The sequence below is a fragment of the Narcine bancroftii genome, chromosome 8 (assembly GCF_036971445.1).
Source record: "Narcine bancroftii isolate sNarBan1 chromosome 8, sNarBan1.hap1, whole genome shotgun sequence".
Classification (NCBI taxonomy): Eukaryota; Metazoa; Chordata; class Chondrichthyes; order Torpediniformes; family Narcinidae; genus Narcine; species Narcine bancroftii.
Window position 1 is genome coordinate 155,783,195 of NC_091476.1, and position 14,972 is coordinate 155,798,166.

The 14,972-nt window shown below is 41.1% G+C and overlaps 1 protein-coding gene across 4 annotated transcripts in view; it reads left to right on the plus strand.

Moving 5' to 3' along the window:
* LOC138741431 (mannosyl-oligosaccharide 1,2-alpha-mannosidase IA-like) overlaps positions 1 to 14,972 on the plus strand; it is a 97,360-nt gene that overhangs the window by 36,882 nt on the left and 45,506 nt on the right. For all 4 annotated transcript variants that reach the window (XM_069895514.1, XM_069895511.1, XM_069895513.1 and 1 more), the window contains exon 2: positions 6,601 to 6,697. In XM_069895514.1, coding sequence (XP_069751615.1) covers positions 6,601 to 6,697 — 97 coding nt within the window. The remainder of the gene's footprint in view (positions 1 to 6,600; positions 6,698 to 14,972) is intronic.

Below are 14,972 nucleotides of genomic sequence, written 5' to 3' on the forward strand. Positions count from 1 at the left end.
GAATATAATACCCCTTTTTTTTCTTTTCTCTCTGTAACTGCCCTTGTTATTCTATCTAGCAGAAGATATTGTAAACATTATATCATCTTAACAACCCCAATCTCATTTTATAACAGATATTCTCTTTGTTCTATTCAATCCTGCCTCATCCACTCTGCAACTTGAAAGTAATTTGTTATTATTTCAAGTTATTAATCAGGTTTTCCAGTTCTGATGCAAGTCTTTGACCTGTAAAATTTTGTATCTCTTTCCACAGATGCTCCATAACCATCTGAGTTGTTTTTCAGTATATTCTGTTTTTATTTCAGATTTATGTCCTCTGCAGTAATTTTTTTTATTATTTGTTCTGATAACCTTGAAGAGCACAATGTTTTGCAGTTGTAAAATGGCATTTACAATAATTATTTCCATTTGTCATCTCAGTGGACATTTACTGTTTTCATCCACAGCCAAATGATATATAAAACAGATTTTGTGCTGATCGATGTTGTTGGAAAAAATTCATCATCGTTTTATGCAAGCTAATTTACAAAGTCTAGACAATAATGATTCTTTCCCTCCCATATGCTCTGAGACTTGGATCTTATCCCAGCCCTAATTAGGTTAGACACACTTTGCTCCTTTGGACAAACCATGTTGTTTGGATGCCCAACTCTTGGGATCTCCTGGTCTATGACTGCTCAATATTGAAAAGGAATATTTGTATTCAGATTGAGAACTTCATGTATACATGTCGTTCATGCAGAAGCCTAGTGTATTCAGCAAAAGGAAGGTATCATTATACATGGAAACTATCCTCACTGAGCACCTCCTAATTTCACTTGTGACAGTGTTTGCAAGTTCCCTATTTACTGATTTTCATCTATCACCTCTGAACCCATAGAAATGAAGTGGAAGCAGTTTAGTATTATTCCTGAGATAATGCCGAAGAAGAGTAGACTTTGGGGTATGAAGACTTTCTAATCTGTAAGGTCTTGGGGCCAGGATGATGGACTATGTCCTTGCATTTCTGGAGAGAGGAATGAAGAATCTTAATCTAACGAGGGACAAATATGCATCACTTTATCGCTGGATATTCTCATGGCATCTGCCACTTTACTCCCTTCAGCAATGGAATAATAGTTTGTCTTTTTATGAAGGAGAATTGAAATTCAAATCAAGTTTATGAGGTTCCTCCATTTGGTTATATTTTCATTAATGTTCAACTGAGATGATCAAGTTAGTGTGTATTGTGGGTTGTATTAATTCATCTTTAATGAAATTGCACAAGGACTCCATTTATACACACCTTTATATTCTTTTTATATAAACAACCTTTGACCATGCGTGGGCCGGATTGTGTGTCAATGGTTGAACAGCAGGCCACACTGATGCTACCAGTAATTTTAAAAAAAACAGTAATTTCTTGCCTGGCATCTCTTGGCTAATGACAACCAAGGGATGCCATCTTTAAATTCAAGATGGCGGCATAGAACTGACCCTCCGCAACAATAAAAGGTTTTTAAAAAATACTGCTGCATTTCTTCTGCCTAAAATACATTTTTAAACTTTCTTTACCTTAGCAATCGATTCCCTGTGAGGTAAGGATTAAGCTCGGTGTACCAGGGAAGTTTGTTTTCAATGTCGTTTCCCACCCCCCCCCCCCCCCCCTTCTTGCAGCTCGGCTTTTTCTGCTTCCTATTGCTCTTTCTCCATCTCAAAATGCTCCCACTGAATGAAGTGCAAAATCCCTGGCATGGTGTATGCTTCAGGCTCACCATGATTTTCCAAGGCAATTTTCTCCAGTTCACGTTGCCGCCTGCTGAAGCCATGGCAGCCACCTGCCTGTCCATTCTACTGTTCGTCCCCTTGCCAAATAGTAGGAGCCCCATTGCTTGCCTGCTCAGGGAAAGACTTCTGCATTGAGTTGTGAGCGGATAAATTTGGATCTTCTCCACGGGCTGTAGTGTGTTTTAGTAACTGAAACAAATGGTTTTACTTTACTAATCAAACCAAACAATGAATCAGAATGAAACATGATATTTTTATGATTTGCAATTAAATACACAGTTATAAAGCATCACACAAATAAGGATTGTAGCCTTCTCAGATAGGAAATAGCTTTTTTTATTTGTAGATTGACATGCCCCACACTGTTTCAGCTTCTGACTGCAGCACCTGCCATACATGGCAGTTATTTGACATTTGGTTGTCTGGTTGTGGAGCAGAGACAAAGGGTTAGCCAAAGAACCAGCAATAGGAGGAGATGGATGACATCTTGAGGAAGAATAACAATTTCAGGCTGCACAATGTCAGTGAAATTCTTCAGGAACTGGACAAACAACTGATTTCCCCACAACAATTTTGATGTCAATTTCAAGAAATGGGGAAGGTGAAAAATCTTCTCTCTTATTCCTCTTCCTGTCATGCCACAATAATAATGCATATGTGGACCAGATTGGCATCATGTTCTGGCTGGAATATATTAAAAAAAAATAGTAAGGTACCATTTGGCCAAAAAGTACGAACTATTGGAAACTGAATCACATTTTAATCTGCTTTTAGTTTCATAAAAGTACAAAGAATAAAGATAACAGACTATCAAACTACTTGATCTACTTAGCACACTAAAGCAATTGCATTTTTTCTTTACTTTTGAGTCGTCCACATTGTAGTAGCCTTAAATAATAAGTTCTCTTAATCAACCCAAACCATTTCTGTTTAACAAAATACATTTCTTTGATTTCACTATCACAGAGATTATGGAATGCATGTTCTAAAATTTTAGCTGTGTCTGGATTTTAAGAAAAAGAGGTGTTTTACTACCTTATTTTTTAATGGATGCATGCAATTCAACCATTTGGCTTCTGGGAATTTAAACATCTACCAAAAAAACTGATGAATATTTTAATATATCTAGTTTTCTTTTCAACTTAGTAATTGTGTACAATCCTATATTCGGTATGATCAGACCAATTGAACCTACGTTTGATAGCACAATCCTTGTTGGATGTTAAGTTTAGAAACCTAGATTGCGTGTTTTCTCAATGAAAATAGCTTGATTCTGTGAAATCACAATAACTTTATAAGGAAAACTCATCAAATTACACTAAGCTTGTGCACTATAAGGTAGGGGAAACTGTAGAATGGGAGCAGCATTAAACAGAACTTCCATTGCAACATGTAGAGAGACTGCAAAGCTGAGGGAATTTAAGCTAATGAGGACAATGGAAATAGGATTGAGGAAATGATGTACACTTTTTCTATAAGAACAAAGGATGAGAAGACATCCAGTGTTGTACTATAAATTCTGAAAACTGACAATAAATAAAAAATGTTTGGATTACAAGCCAATTTTAAATAATCAAGAGATTGTATTGATCTTGACAATATGTGTAGAACTATTAAACATGTTCCTGGAGTGCATTCATGTTCCTGGATCAGTGCTTTTGGAATTGATCTTTGTAACAATTTCTTCCTAATGGTCGTGCAACCACAATGGACTCACTGTTCCTTTGAAGAAGCAAAGGCTGGCTTCGCTACATTTATGCCCTCACTGTATGGAATTTGTGTTGATGCACACATCTAATGAAAAGATGTGCCAGAATTTTAAAGCATAAATAACCTGTGGTCAGTCATTGTAATGTAGGCATTCAAATCATTCATGCAATGTTAGAGTGTGCCAGCTGCAACCATGGAAAATGTCGAGCAGCGCTGATTACATTGCAGGGAAAAGGCATTAGTTAATTGTGCATTAAAATTCCAGTACCTCTCTTTATGTTGGGCTCATCTCTACTGTGTCAGCCCCAAAGCCTTTAATGCTTTGATCTTTCAAAAACAAAATGTTTAAAGAACCTTGATGAGCTAGCATGCACAACCATCTAGGACACACATGTCAAACTCTGGCCCGCGGGCCAAGATATAATTATATTTGGCCCGCAAGATCATTTCAAAAATGTATTAGAGGTGGCCCGCTGGCCGCCGCGCCAGTATAGTGCATGTACAGCTAATACTATAAATCCCAGAATGCATTGGCGTCAGCCTGCTAATCGCCCCCACCTCCTCTGTTTACGTTGCAGGGTCTCACCGTGGACTCTGGTTTTGGGGCCTGGCCGGTGTCAGGGGAAGCCAAGGCCGCTTCCCAGCGCCCGGAACCGGAGGCCTCGGGCCTGACCTCTGCAGGACCGTTGCCCACTCCCCCTCCCTGCCGCAGGCCGACCCGCGACTCACGGTGACGGGGCCGCTGATCCGCCGAGATGCCGCCCTGCAGTGAGAGCCGATGCCCCCGCACTGTCGTTGTCCAACCCGATCGCCCGCAAACCCCGCCCTCCCGCACACAGGCCTGAGTAAGTATTATGAACTTTAATCTCAGGATAAAACGATCTTCCAATAGTTTCATGTCACAGTGATAAATATATTCCTGGTTAAAAATGGTCCTGCACCTGGATTCAAGCTCATTAGGCATAAAACTTGAAAAGTGTGTAAATCAAAGGATATCTGTACCAATGGAAAAAGGGCATGGCAAATAACCCTGCTAGAGTTCATGCCCACAATCAGTCACCCATTTGATTGTTTCAGGAATCATGTTATTCTCCCACATTCTCAATAGCCCTCAGATTTTACTATTCGACAGCACATTAGCAACATTTGACAAATCCTCTATAGAGAAATATTATTTATTGAATATTTTATTTCTCATTTGTTAATGCTTCTGGAAAGAGTTTATCCAAAACTATTATTAAACATTTATTTTAATAAGAAAAAGTTTAACATTATATATGTTGAAAGAAGAGAAAACATGCAGATGTTGTTGAAAATTTTCAATAAATATTTAGTTCGGTCCTCGACTTAGTCCAAGTTTTTAATTTTGGCCCTGCGTGAATTTGAGTTTGACACCCCTGATCTAGGATATACAGCAGAGCAGGTCCATATAAAAGATCTACGTGGTTAGTTCATTGGTCACAATTTATGTCATTGTGAAGACAGCATGACAGCATCTCTACTTTCTTAGGAGATTGCAGAAGTTTGGTGTGACATTGAAAACCTTTGCAAACTTCAGTGGATGTATAGGGGAAAGTGTGCTGACTGACTGCATCACAGCCTAGCATAGGGGCACTGAGTGAAAAGCCCTGGAAAAGGAAATAGATGCAGCTAAGTCCGTCACAGGTAAAACTCTCCCCACCCTCGAAAATCTACATGAAACTCTGGCGTTGGAGAGCAGCAGCAATCATCAAGGATTCACACCACCCAGGTTCTCACTGCTGCCATCAGGATTGAGGAATAGGTGCCACAAGACTTGTAACAACAGGTTCCGGAACAGCTGCTACCCCTCCACCATCTGACTCCTCCACAACAAACTCAATCAGGGACTCATTTATGGACTCTTACTTGTGCACTTTATTTATTATTAATATTTATTTTCTGTATTGCAGTTTGTTTGCACTGTCTTGTTTACAGTTTTCTCTTGTATACCTTTTCTTTAGTACAGTTTTTGCAAGATTCAATTTATTATCATAGTGTCATATTACATGAAATTTCTTTTTGCCTTCTGCAAGGCAGACAGATTTGCCACCAGCAGGAATTGCCTAAGCACCTCCTACAATCTTACAGTCGGGGAGAGAGAAAAGCAAAACAGTTCCCCCAGAGTCACCGAGTGTCCGTAGATTCACCTCCAGCGCTTCCGCAGCCACACAGAGTCCAGTCCAAACCACTGGCAACCTGAGCTCCAGATCTGAGCCTTGTGGGAACCCTTTGGCGAACCTTGACACCTCCTCACATCCCAGTTCAGATACTAGTATCCCTCCAAACAGTTTGAGCTAGTCTCCAGCAGCCTCTAGCAGCCTACAGCTTCCACAAGTTCCTCGCCTCGAGTCACCAGCAGCCCATCGCATGCACTGGTCCCCCAGCCGCAGATTCCCCCCCTCACTGGTCTGTAGCCATGGTCACTACCCGCAGGTCATCTCCTCTGCTTCTTCCCATCCTCTGGTGTCCGGCTTCAGTCCTCCACTTCCTCGGAGTCTGCAGCCCCTTGTGGCTGCTGCCATCTTGGGCACAGACCTTCAGTTGTGCAATTTCAAATAAAACTACTGTCTGATCCCTCAATGGTCTGCTCAAAGCCCCCATGTGGAGTTAATAGCAGTCAACCTTGCAGGAGCAAGGTTCCCGTGGGTCTGCACCGGCGGCAGCGCTGCCGCTACAATGCTACAGCGGCTCTGGCAGTGCCGCACTACTGATGTAAATAGACATTTTTCCTGGCCTGCAGGAAAACGAATCTCAGGATTGTATGTGATGTCTGAACTTTGAATGTGTGTATTTCTGTGGCATGGGGTCATGGGCCAGCAAGGCTTGTTACCGTTCTGTATCTTTTTAAAAAAAAATCTCTCAAGAACCTCACTAGAACATGATACAATAGAAAAACAGCAAAATCGGGTTCCAATCAATGTTCCAGTTTCTGACGAGCAGATCCTATTTTGGGTTTGATTTCATTGGAATTTATTTATAAACTTGAGATATCAATTCATTTATTTGACCTTAATTTTTGCTTTCAGCTATTCATTCATTTGGGTTGCCACATTTAAGATACTATAGAGGAATAATTTTGTTTATTCTGTTGGTCCTCAGATGATGAAATTTGCCTGGGATAACTACAGACGATATGCATGGGGAACTAATGAACTCAAGCCATTGTCAAAGAATGGACATGCAAGTGGCTTGTTTGGTGAGTGACTACCTGAAACAATTATTCCTTATAAAATCTATTAGGAACAGAGGTAATTTAAAACCTATTTGGCATGTCTGGTCTAACATGAAAAGATTTGTAGGTCAGGAAAGCCTGATTATAACCGGTAGTTAATCTGGTAATATTCACAATCATCCATTTTTTGTTTCTCAGATTAGTAAGAGTTAAAGGTGGAGTTGATGAACCAGAGTCACAAACCTCTGTGTGGAGGGAATTTGGAAACAGTAGTGGGGTAATGGATCTATTGTCGGGATTGAAGGAGGGTTTTGATGTGATAAGTCAAGAAGCCTCAAGCAAGGGATTTTGGATGTAGGATAATGGAATCGACAAGCAGGGGCATAGCCAGGTTCTGAAGTTAGGGGGAGCGAGAGCACGTGAAAAAGGTGCCATGTGACAAGCTCTGTCCAAGGGGGATGGGTGGGTGGCAGGTGGCACTATCCGGGGCGGGGGTTAGTGCCGGGTGCTGTCCAGTTAACCATGACCTGCCTAACATAAAAAACATACCTCACTTTATTCTACGCTCTGTCCACATGTCGTCATCCTCAGGTTAGCTCTCATCTTATTGAAGCCGACACCAAAAACAACATGGCAGCCTCCACGGCTAGCTATCGCGAGAGATTGGCGCGATTATTGCAATTTCATGTTGAAATGCCCCTGCTTTCACTCACAGAGGTTCGACCCCCCCCCCCCCCTCGGCGTTCATCGACCCCCTTTCGAAACGCCAGCTATTTATGGACCACTTTAGGGTTAGGGTTAAATCAATGACAATTAGTCTGAAACATTGACTGTTCTGAGTATTTCCAGCATTCACTGCAAAGTATATTTCAGATAGATGGCAGTGTTATTAGCCCTCCAGCTGTTAAACAAAGGAGACAAATTCACGAAGATCAACAATCATTTGCTTCCACTTCCTACTGTGGCTTTTTATTAAATTTGAAGTAAACTTGATAAATATATTTGTGGCTTTAAAGATCCAATTTTATGTGTTACACACTCTTTGAACTTGTTCTCTTTTCCAGCAGTTTATAGGCAATCATAACCTTTTTTAAAATTACAGCATGAATTCCCCATTTGGAACACGTTTCCAGACTAGTGTTTATAAGCCAATTTTTTAACACATAACCAATGTATAGACAATATATGTTTAAAAATGCACATTCTGGCTTTTCCTCTCTTGGATTTTTCAATGCCTTGTAGATGCATGCATAAACCCTGGACAATCCAGGCAATCTAAGCATTTTGGCTACTGTGACACTTGTGTGAGAACCTGATGCCTACAGTACAAAATCTGGCCACAGTCACTGGGAGAAGCCTCCACTTTGGCTTTAGTCAGAGCCAAGTTTCAGATAGTTTTTGCACCATGGCATTGTTTTAAATGGTATATAAATATCACAAAAAGCTCCCTCCCCCCCCCCAACCCAAACCCATGAGCCAGAACCTCATTGAATGGAGGAACAGGTTCGATGAACCAGATGATCAACTCCTGCTCCTCTTTCTTAAGTGTTCCCAGCCCCGTGACACCGCACCCTCAACCTGTCAACCCTGATTGACCCTAGTCCTATAAACCCAATCCCAACTGGCCCTGGGTGCAAGGCTATCCCATCAGGGCGATGGGACTCAGCAACTCACCAGGTCTGCTCCGTGGGAAACAGCGAGGAGACCCAATACCATCACCCACTACCTGACAACGATCACGCACTAAAAAGCCATGCGTGGCGGTGTGCTGGTTTCCATGGAGGTGGGCAGGTTGGGTGGAGTAAGACAGTGGTGCATGGCAACTCCGATACTACCTCCTTGTGCATGCTCAGAGCCCGGTGACGAGCTGGCGACTCGCAGTAAAATCCTGAATTTATGCGTCACCTTTCTTTACAACGACTTTTTACTAATATTATTACAATATTCAGCCCATTAAATCTATGCTGACTCCCTGCTCAGCCATAGGTCCCTTTCCTTGGAGTTTGTACCTCTTCTATTCATTGCTCATGAACACCCCAGGGTAAGGGAGTTGTACTGCAGGCACTTCGGCCCACCATGTCTGTGCTAGTAAAATGCATAAAAGTGGAAAAATCTTCGGGAACTGACCAAGTGGACCTGAAGACACTGTGTGAAACTAGGGAAGAAATTACCGGGGCCCTGGCAAAAGATATTTATATCATCATTGAGCACAGGTGAGGTGGAACATGGGGTTTTGGAATTCATTTCTCCAGCATACTTACAGATTTCATGGCCAATGTGCAGAGCTAAATATTTGGTAAGCACGATGGATGGGATAATGTTTAGCTGAACCCCAGAATCAGATTTGTGTAACCAAAACGTCTAAAGCTAGGATTTTCCTCGAATACTGCTTGCCAATGTGGTGGAATTCTGCCCTCCCCTCTTTCAAAAAGTATGTGGTTGTGGGGGATGGGGGGGGGGGTGGCAGGATGGTTTGGGGAACTAACATCACTAACGCCCGTAAAGCTGCTTACTTATCGCACTGATCAGTGCATCAGTAAGTTGGGGATGGCTCACGTACATTCATGGCTCAGCGTGGGGTGGGGCCACTGCAGAGGGGGGTGGGAAGGAAGGAGCTGGGCACAGATCGGAAGAAGTGAATATGCAGTGCGGGAGAGCCATGGGGTTGGGGGCACTGCCAGGCTGAAAAGGCGCCACTGTGGCAGCGCACGTCGCTTGTAGCGAACCGGCCCCGCTTGTATTGCCACACCGGCTAGGCAGGCGCGAGAAGATAGTGCTGTTGAGGGACCTCCGTGCCTCGTTGCTTAAGCCAAAGCCCGTGCCTCGGGCAAGTGTGATGATGTCACCGCGGGGGGAGAGCTCACCCTGCCCTTGAAGGGTGCGTGTGAAGTTTGAATAAACAGTTCGTTTGAAACCCCCATCGTGTTGGTGGTGTGTTTCAATTTGTGTAGCAGCCGCTACACCACATTTGAAAATTTTGTTCAGGGAGAGCTCCTCCAACAGCTACATCACTGTTGACGAGTGGGGAGACATTGAAGGGGAAAACAAAGGAAGAATACGTATTCTCTTCAAAGCAACTACATTTTTTAATCAACTCAAGTATTAGCTAGATTATTTTTTTAAAGCAAAGAACATTTTGCATTTTTTTTTCTTACTGTTAACTGGGAGGTGTTGGAATCTTGAGCAAAAAATTGCTGGAGAGACTCATCCATGTGTAGAAATGGTCAATCATTGTTTCGGGTCTGAACCTTTTGTCAGGACTAAAGGAGAATAGGTATAAAAAAAATTGTGTCTGTAGGAGCCACAAAGCTGGTGAACAGTTGAGCCTTGAGGAGGAGGATGGTGGAAGCTCCAAGTTGGTATAGACAATATGAGAAGATACATAGCAGAGGCAGTACAATGTGGATAAATATATTGTATCTACTTTTGTGGCAATAACAGGAATGCAGGTTACTGTGTGAATAGATTGGGATGGGAAAGGTGCAATAGGATGTACCAATTGCTAAAGGTGCAATAAGTGATTTTTTAAAAAAAAAAAAGATTGTACAGGGCCCTTGTGAGATGCACTTTGAGCTTGGTATTGTGTGCAGTTTTGTTTTACTAGTCTTATTTTTTTTGACTGTGAAGGAAATTCAGTAAAGATCACCAAACTAATTTGAAGGATGTCAGATCTGTGTGTTATAGCAAAACAAAGATGGTTCACCTACCAGGACATTGTCAACCTACAATCTCTACCAATAAGTGTAGCAAAGTACCTGGCTATTCTGCCACCTGGAGGTTCTTTACCATGTCATTATCATGATCCTGACTAGGAATATACATTGTTTCTGGGTCTAAATACTGAAATTCTTCACCCAACATCACTCTGGAAATGTTTCTCCAGAAGCACTATAGAAGTTCCAAAGAAAATGGCTCGCCACCACTTGCCCAAGGGCAATTAGGAATGGGCAATAAATACTAACCTTGCAAGCATTGCCCACTTCCCAGAGACTGTAAGGAAAATATCTTGTAATCTGTAAACTATCATTGCATTGATATTCAGCACTTTCTAGGTTTAAAAAAAAGGGTTCGGTTCAGATAAACTCCAAATGTTTTGCCCCTTACCCTAAATCTATGTTCTCTAGTTTTATTCACTTCTGATAAGGGGAACACCTTTCCCCCCCCCCCCCCCCCCCATAACCCTTAATTCCACAACTATGCAAACATTTATTCAACTATATCTTAAATATATTTAATGAGGTGCCTTCTGCTTCCTTGGGCAGAGAATTCCACAGATTTATAATTCTCTGGAAAAAGCAGTTCCTCCTTATCTATTTCCCTGAATCTGACTCTATGTCCCCTAATTCTAGTCTCACCAGTGGAAACAATTGTAGTGTCTCTATTTTATCTATTCCCTTTATAATTTTGTATATTTCTATAAGATCTCTCATTCTTCTGAATTCCAGTGAGTATAGTCCCAGGCGACTCAATATCTCCTCATCATCTCTGGAATCAACCTGGTGAAACTCATCTGCACCTCCTCCAAAGCCAGTGCTTCCTTCCTCAAGGAAGGAGACCAGAACTGCACTCAGTGCTCCAGGTGTTGCCTCACAAGTACCTTGTATAGTTGCAGCAGAACCTTCCTGTTCTTAAATTCAATCCCTCTAGCAATAAAGGCCAACATTTCATTTGTCTTGATTACTTGTTGCATCTGCAAACTAACATTTTGCTTTTCATGCACAAACACTTCCAAGTATATCTGCACATCAGCATGCTGCCATCTTTCACCATTTAAATAATCTAATAACTTGCTAAAGCAGCTCAAAATCATGAAAAGTCGTTAAAAGAGAAGTTGTTTTCAGTTATTATAGGATAAGTGGACATATTTATGGTAATTGGTGAAAGAAGCACAAAAAGATTTACATGATATGTTAAATTAAGTTCAATTAAACTTCAAGGAAGCTTGCCAGTGGTGATTCTTTGTGAGGTGTTTGAGGAGATTTGATATGTCACCAAAGACTCTGGGAAAACTTCCACAGGTGTACAGTGGAGAGCATTTCTGGCTGGTTTCATCACTGTCTGGTATGGAGGTGCCAACGCTCAGGACAAGAAAAAACTTCAGAGGGTTGTTAACCTGTTCTGTGACATCACAGGTACCAGACTTCACTCCATAAAGGACATCTACAAGACACAATATCTTAACAAAGGAGCTTCTATCTTCAAAGACTCCCACCACCCAGGCCATGCCCTCCTCACTCTGCAACCCTTGGAGGGGAAAAAGTTACAGAAGCCTAAAGACGCACTCAGTGGCACAAGGACAGCTTCTTACCCGCTGCCATCATATTCCTGAATCATCAATGAACCAAAAGCACTGCCTTACTTTTCGTGCACTTAAAAAAAAAATATTATTGTTATAAGGTGGTTTATATGAAGGTTTGCACTAAGATGCTGCTGCAAAGCAACAAATCTCATGACTTGTTCAGGACAATAAATCCTGATTCTGACATGGGAGAAGCTGATTCAAAAGAGAGTTTAAAAAGTGAATTGGATGAATCTTCAAGAGAACTATGTAGTTGTAGCTGAGGAGTGTAAGCATTTTCTAACAATGGCTGTAATAATTGTTTTTAATGCTCAGTTTCCATGATTCTCAATGTGAAACAGAATTTGTGTAACTAAACAACAAACACCTGGAAACTCAGTTACAAAACATATCAACATCAAAGATTTGAGAATTCTATTTGCATAATGCTATGCAATTATGATCATGTCACTTCAGAAATCTATCCAGATTGTCAGTCACCTTTGTGCCCCAATACAATTTCTGCATTTTGGGTGAATGGGATGACATCATTTTTTTGGGGGTCTTTTAGGAGTACTGTGGGTTATCTTCAATCACATTGCCTCAGAAGTGATGCTGAGAGGCACTCATAGAATAAACTGGTCTTCCCAGTACAGTGGGATTATCAAGTACAGTAATATCCCTGGTATCTGAAATTCAAGCAACCAGCAACCCAACTAACTGGCAAAAAAAAAGGAAATAAATAAATAAACTTTTAAATAAATAAATAAAAGTTTAGAATTGTACAAATAAATCTGTGATGCTACACACAATCTCTTGGTGAAGATGGGAGCCAACATTCAGTCAACAGAGTGTCCCAGTTGTGCCCCATCCATAGCAGATGTTTCAAAAAAGTTTCACTAAAAATGTGTTGGAATAAAATGGTGCTGACCAGGGTGAAGAGCCAGCCGATGCCACTGGGTGAACCCCAAAGTGCCTCCCTATCTTTGCCTAGTAAGACTCTTTATCTTATTAGTATTGATTATTAGTAAGGCTTTATCTGTAAACGTAGGGGGGCGCTGTGTGGTTAATCATGACCGCAGCATGGTTAGCGTAATGGTTAGCGCAATGCTGTTACAGTACTAGCAGCTTGGGTTCGAATTTAAATTTTGTAAATTACGGGAATTGCCTGATTAAAGTGAACTTTACATAATTTAGAACTACAATACTGATTTTTTTTTACATTTTGTGTTGTCTTTTGTCTTTTATACTGTGTTTTCTTAATGCATTGTAAGAGTGTGCATATCTAGCCTCTGCAATCCCCGTGGTGCAGGATACTGGGGATTTGCTGTATGTCCTTTACTTAATCCACATCTTTTAGATTTGATGCCTCAAAAAGGCTTTATTGTCTCCCTAAATTTTTGTCTGACAATCCATCGCAAAGGCATAAGACCATAAGAAATAGGAGCAGATGTATGCCATTTGGCCTGTTGAGTCTGCTCCGTAATTCAATCATGAGTTGATCCATTCTCTCACTCAACCCTAATTTTCCCCATAAAATTTGGTACCCTGACTATTCAGATACATATCAATCTCTGCATCCAATGGCCTGGCCTCCGTAGTAGGAAATTCCAGAAGTTCACCACTTTCTGGCTGAAGAAATTTCTCTGCATCTCTGTTTTAAATGGGCACTCTTCAATCCTGAAGTTGTGCCCTCTTATCCTAGATTCCCCTACAATGGGAAACAACTTTGCCATATCTAATCTGTCCAGGCCTTCCAAGATTCAAAATGCTTCTCTGAGGTCTCCCCTCATTCTTTTGAGTACAGTCCAAGAGCTGTTAATTGTTCCTCATATGTTAATCCTTTCATTTCAGGAATCATTTTTGTCCATCTTCCCTGAATCCGCTCTAATGCCAGCACATCCTTTCTATGTCATACTGCTGCTTTACCCACATAACACACTGTTTTGGGTTCATGAGAGTTCCTTGGCATTCCCCAGCATTTATGATTTTTGTAGCATGAAATCATAGCCAATACAATATGTTATATAAAATATTTTTATGCCTAATTTAAAAATGCTGACATAAATTTAAAAGTTAAATGAGATAGCTGAATCCCCACAATGCATGTTGCAAAATTTTGTTGCATGAATTTTGTTACTTGCTAACAAGTAAATGGCTTAAAAAGTACCCCTAGGCAATAAGTGAATTGTAAGTTATATGCAATAAATATTGCTGAACAAATATTTGGCTGAAAAAGAACGAATTTTCCTCCCAGGAGAAAGTTAGAACAGATCATTGAACACAACAGCAAAAGTATAGGCTCTTTGGCTACATCCCTATTTTAAATGTGTGTATAATTTTTGCCCTTGGAGTAAGATTCCGAATGTTGTACTTACCAATCAATGGCGCTCATAATTTTATTAGTTTTTGTCAGGCCTTCTCTCCGTCTCTAGCCCTTTTCGCATTGGCCAACCGTAAATTGGCTGTTCAATGAACCTAAGTTTGTCCAATTTCTCCCAATAACTCATACCCTCTAAATCAGGCAACATCCATATAAACCTCTGTCCCTGATGTGGCCATGCCTTTCCAAATGTGCGTAAATTCTATCCCTACATTTCCTCTCCAGTAGCTACCCGAGAATCGACAGGCCATTAATTTCTTGATTTATCCCTATTTCCCTTCAGAAACAAAGGTAAAGAGCTATTCTCTAGTTCTCTGGGACCTCATGTTACTGGTGAGGATACAAAGATCTTCAAGGCCCCTGCAATCTCCTCCCTTCTCTGTCAATAACCTGAGCTACATTCCATAAGGCTCTGGGGACTGATCCACCTTCATGCTCTTCAGAAGATCCAACACTACCTCATTCTTGGACCCAAAATGCCCAAACATATCACCATTCTCCAGCCTATTCTCTCTTTTGCTGTCCCCCATTACCTTCTTGGTGAACACTGCAAAGTACTCAGTAGAATCTTAACAACTTCCTCTCTCTTCAAGCCTAAATTTCCTTCTTTGTCTTTGAGTGGTCCTGTCCTCTCCCTA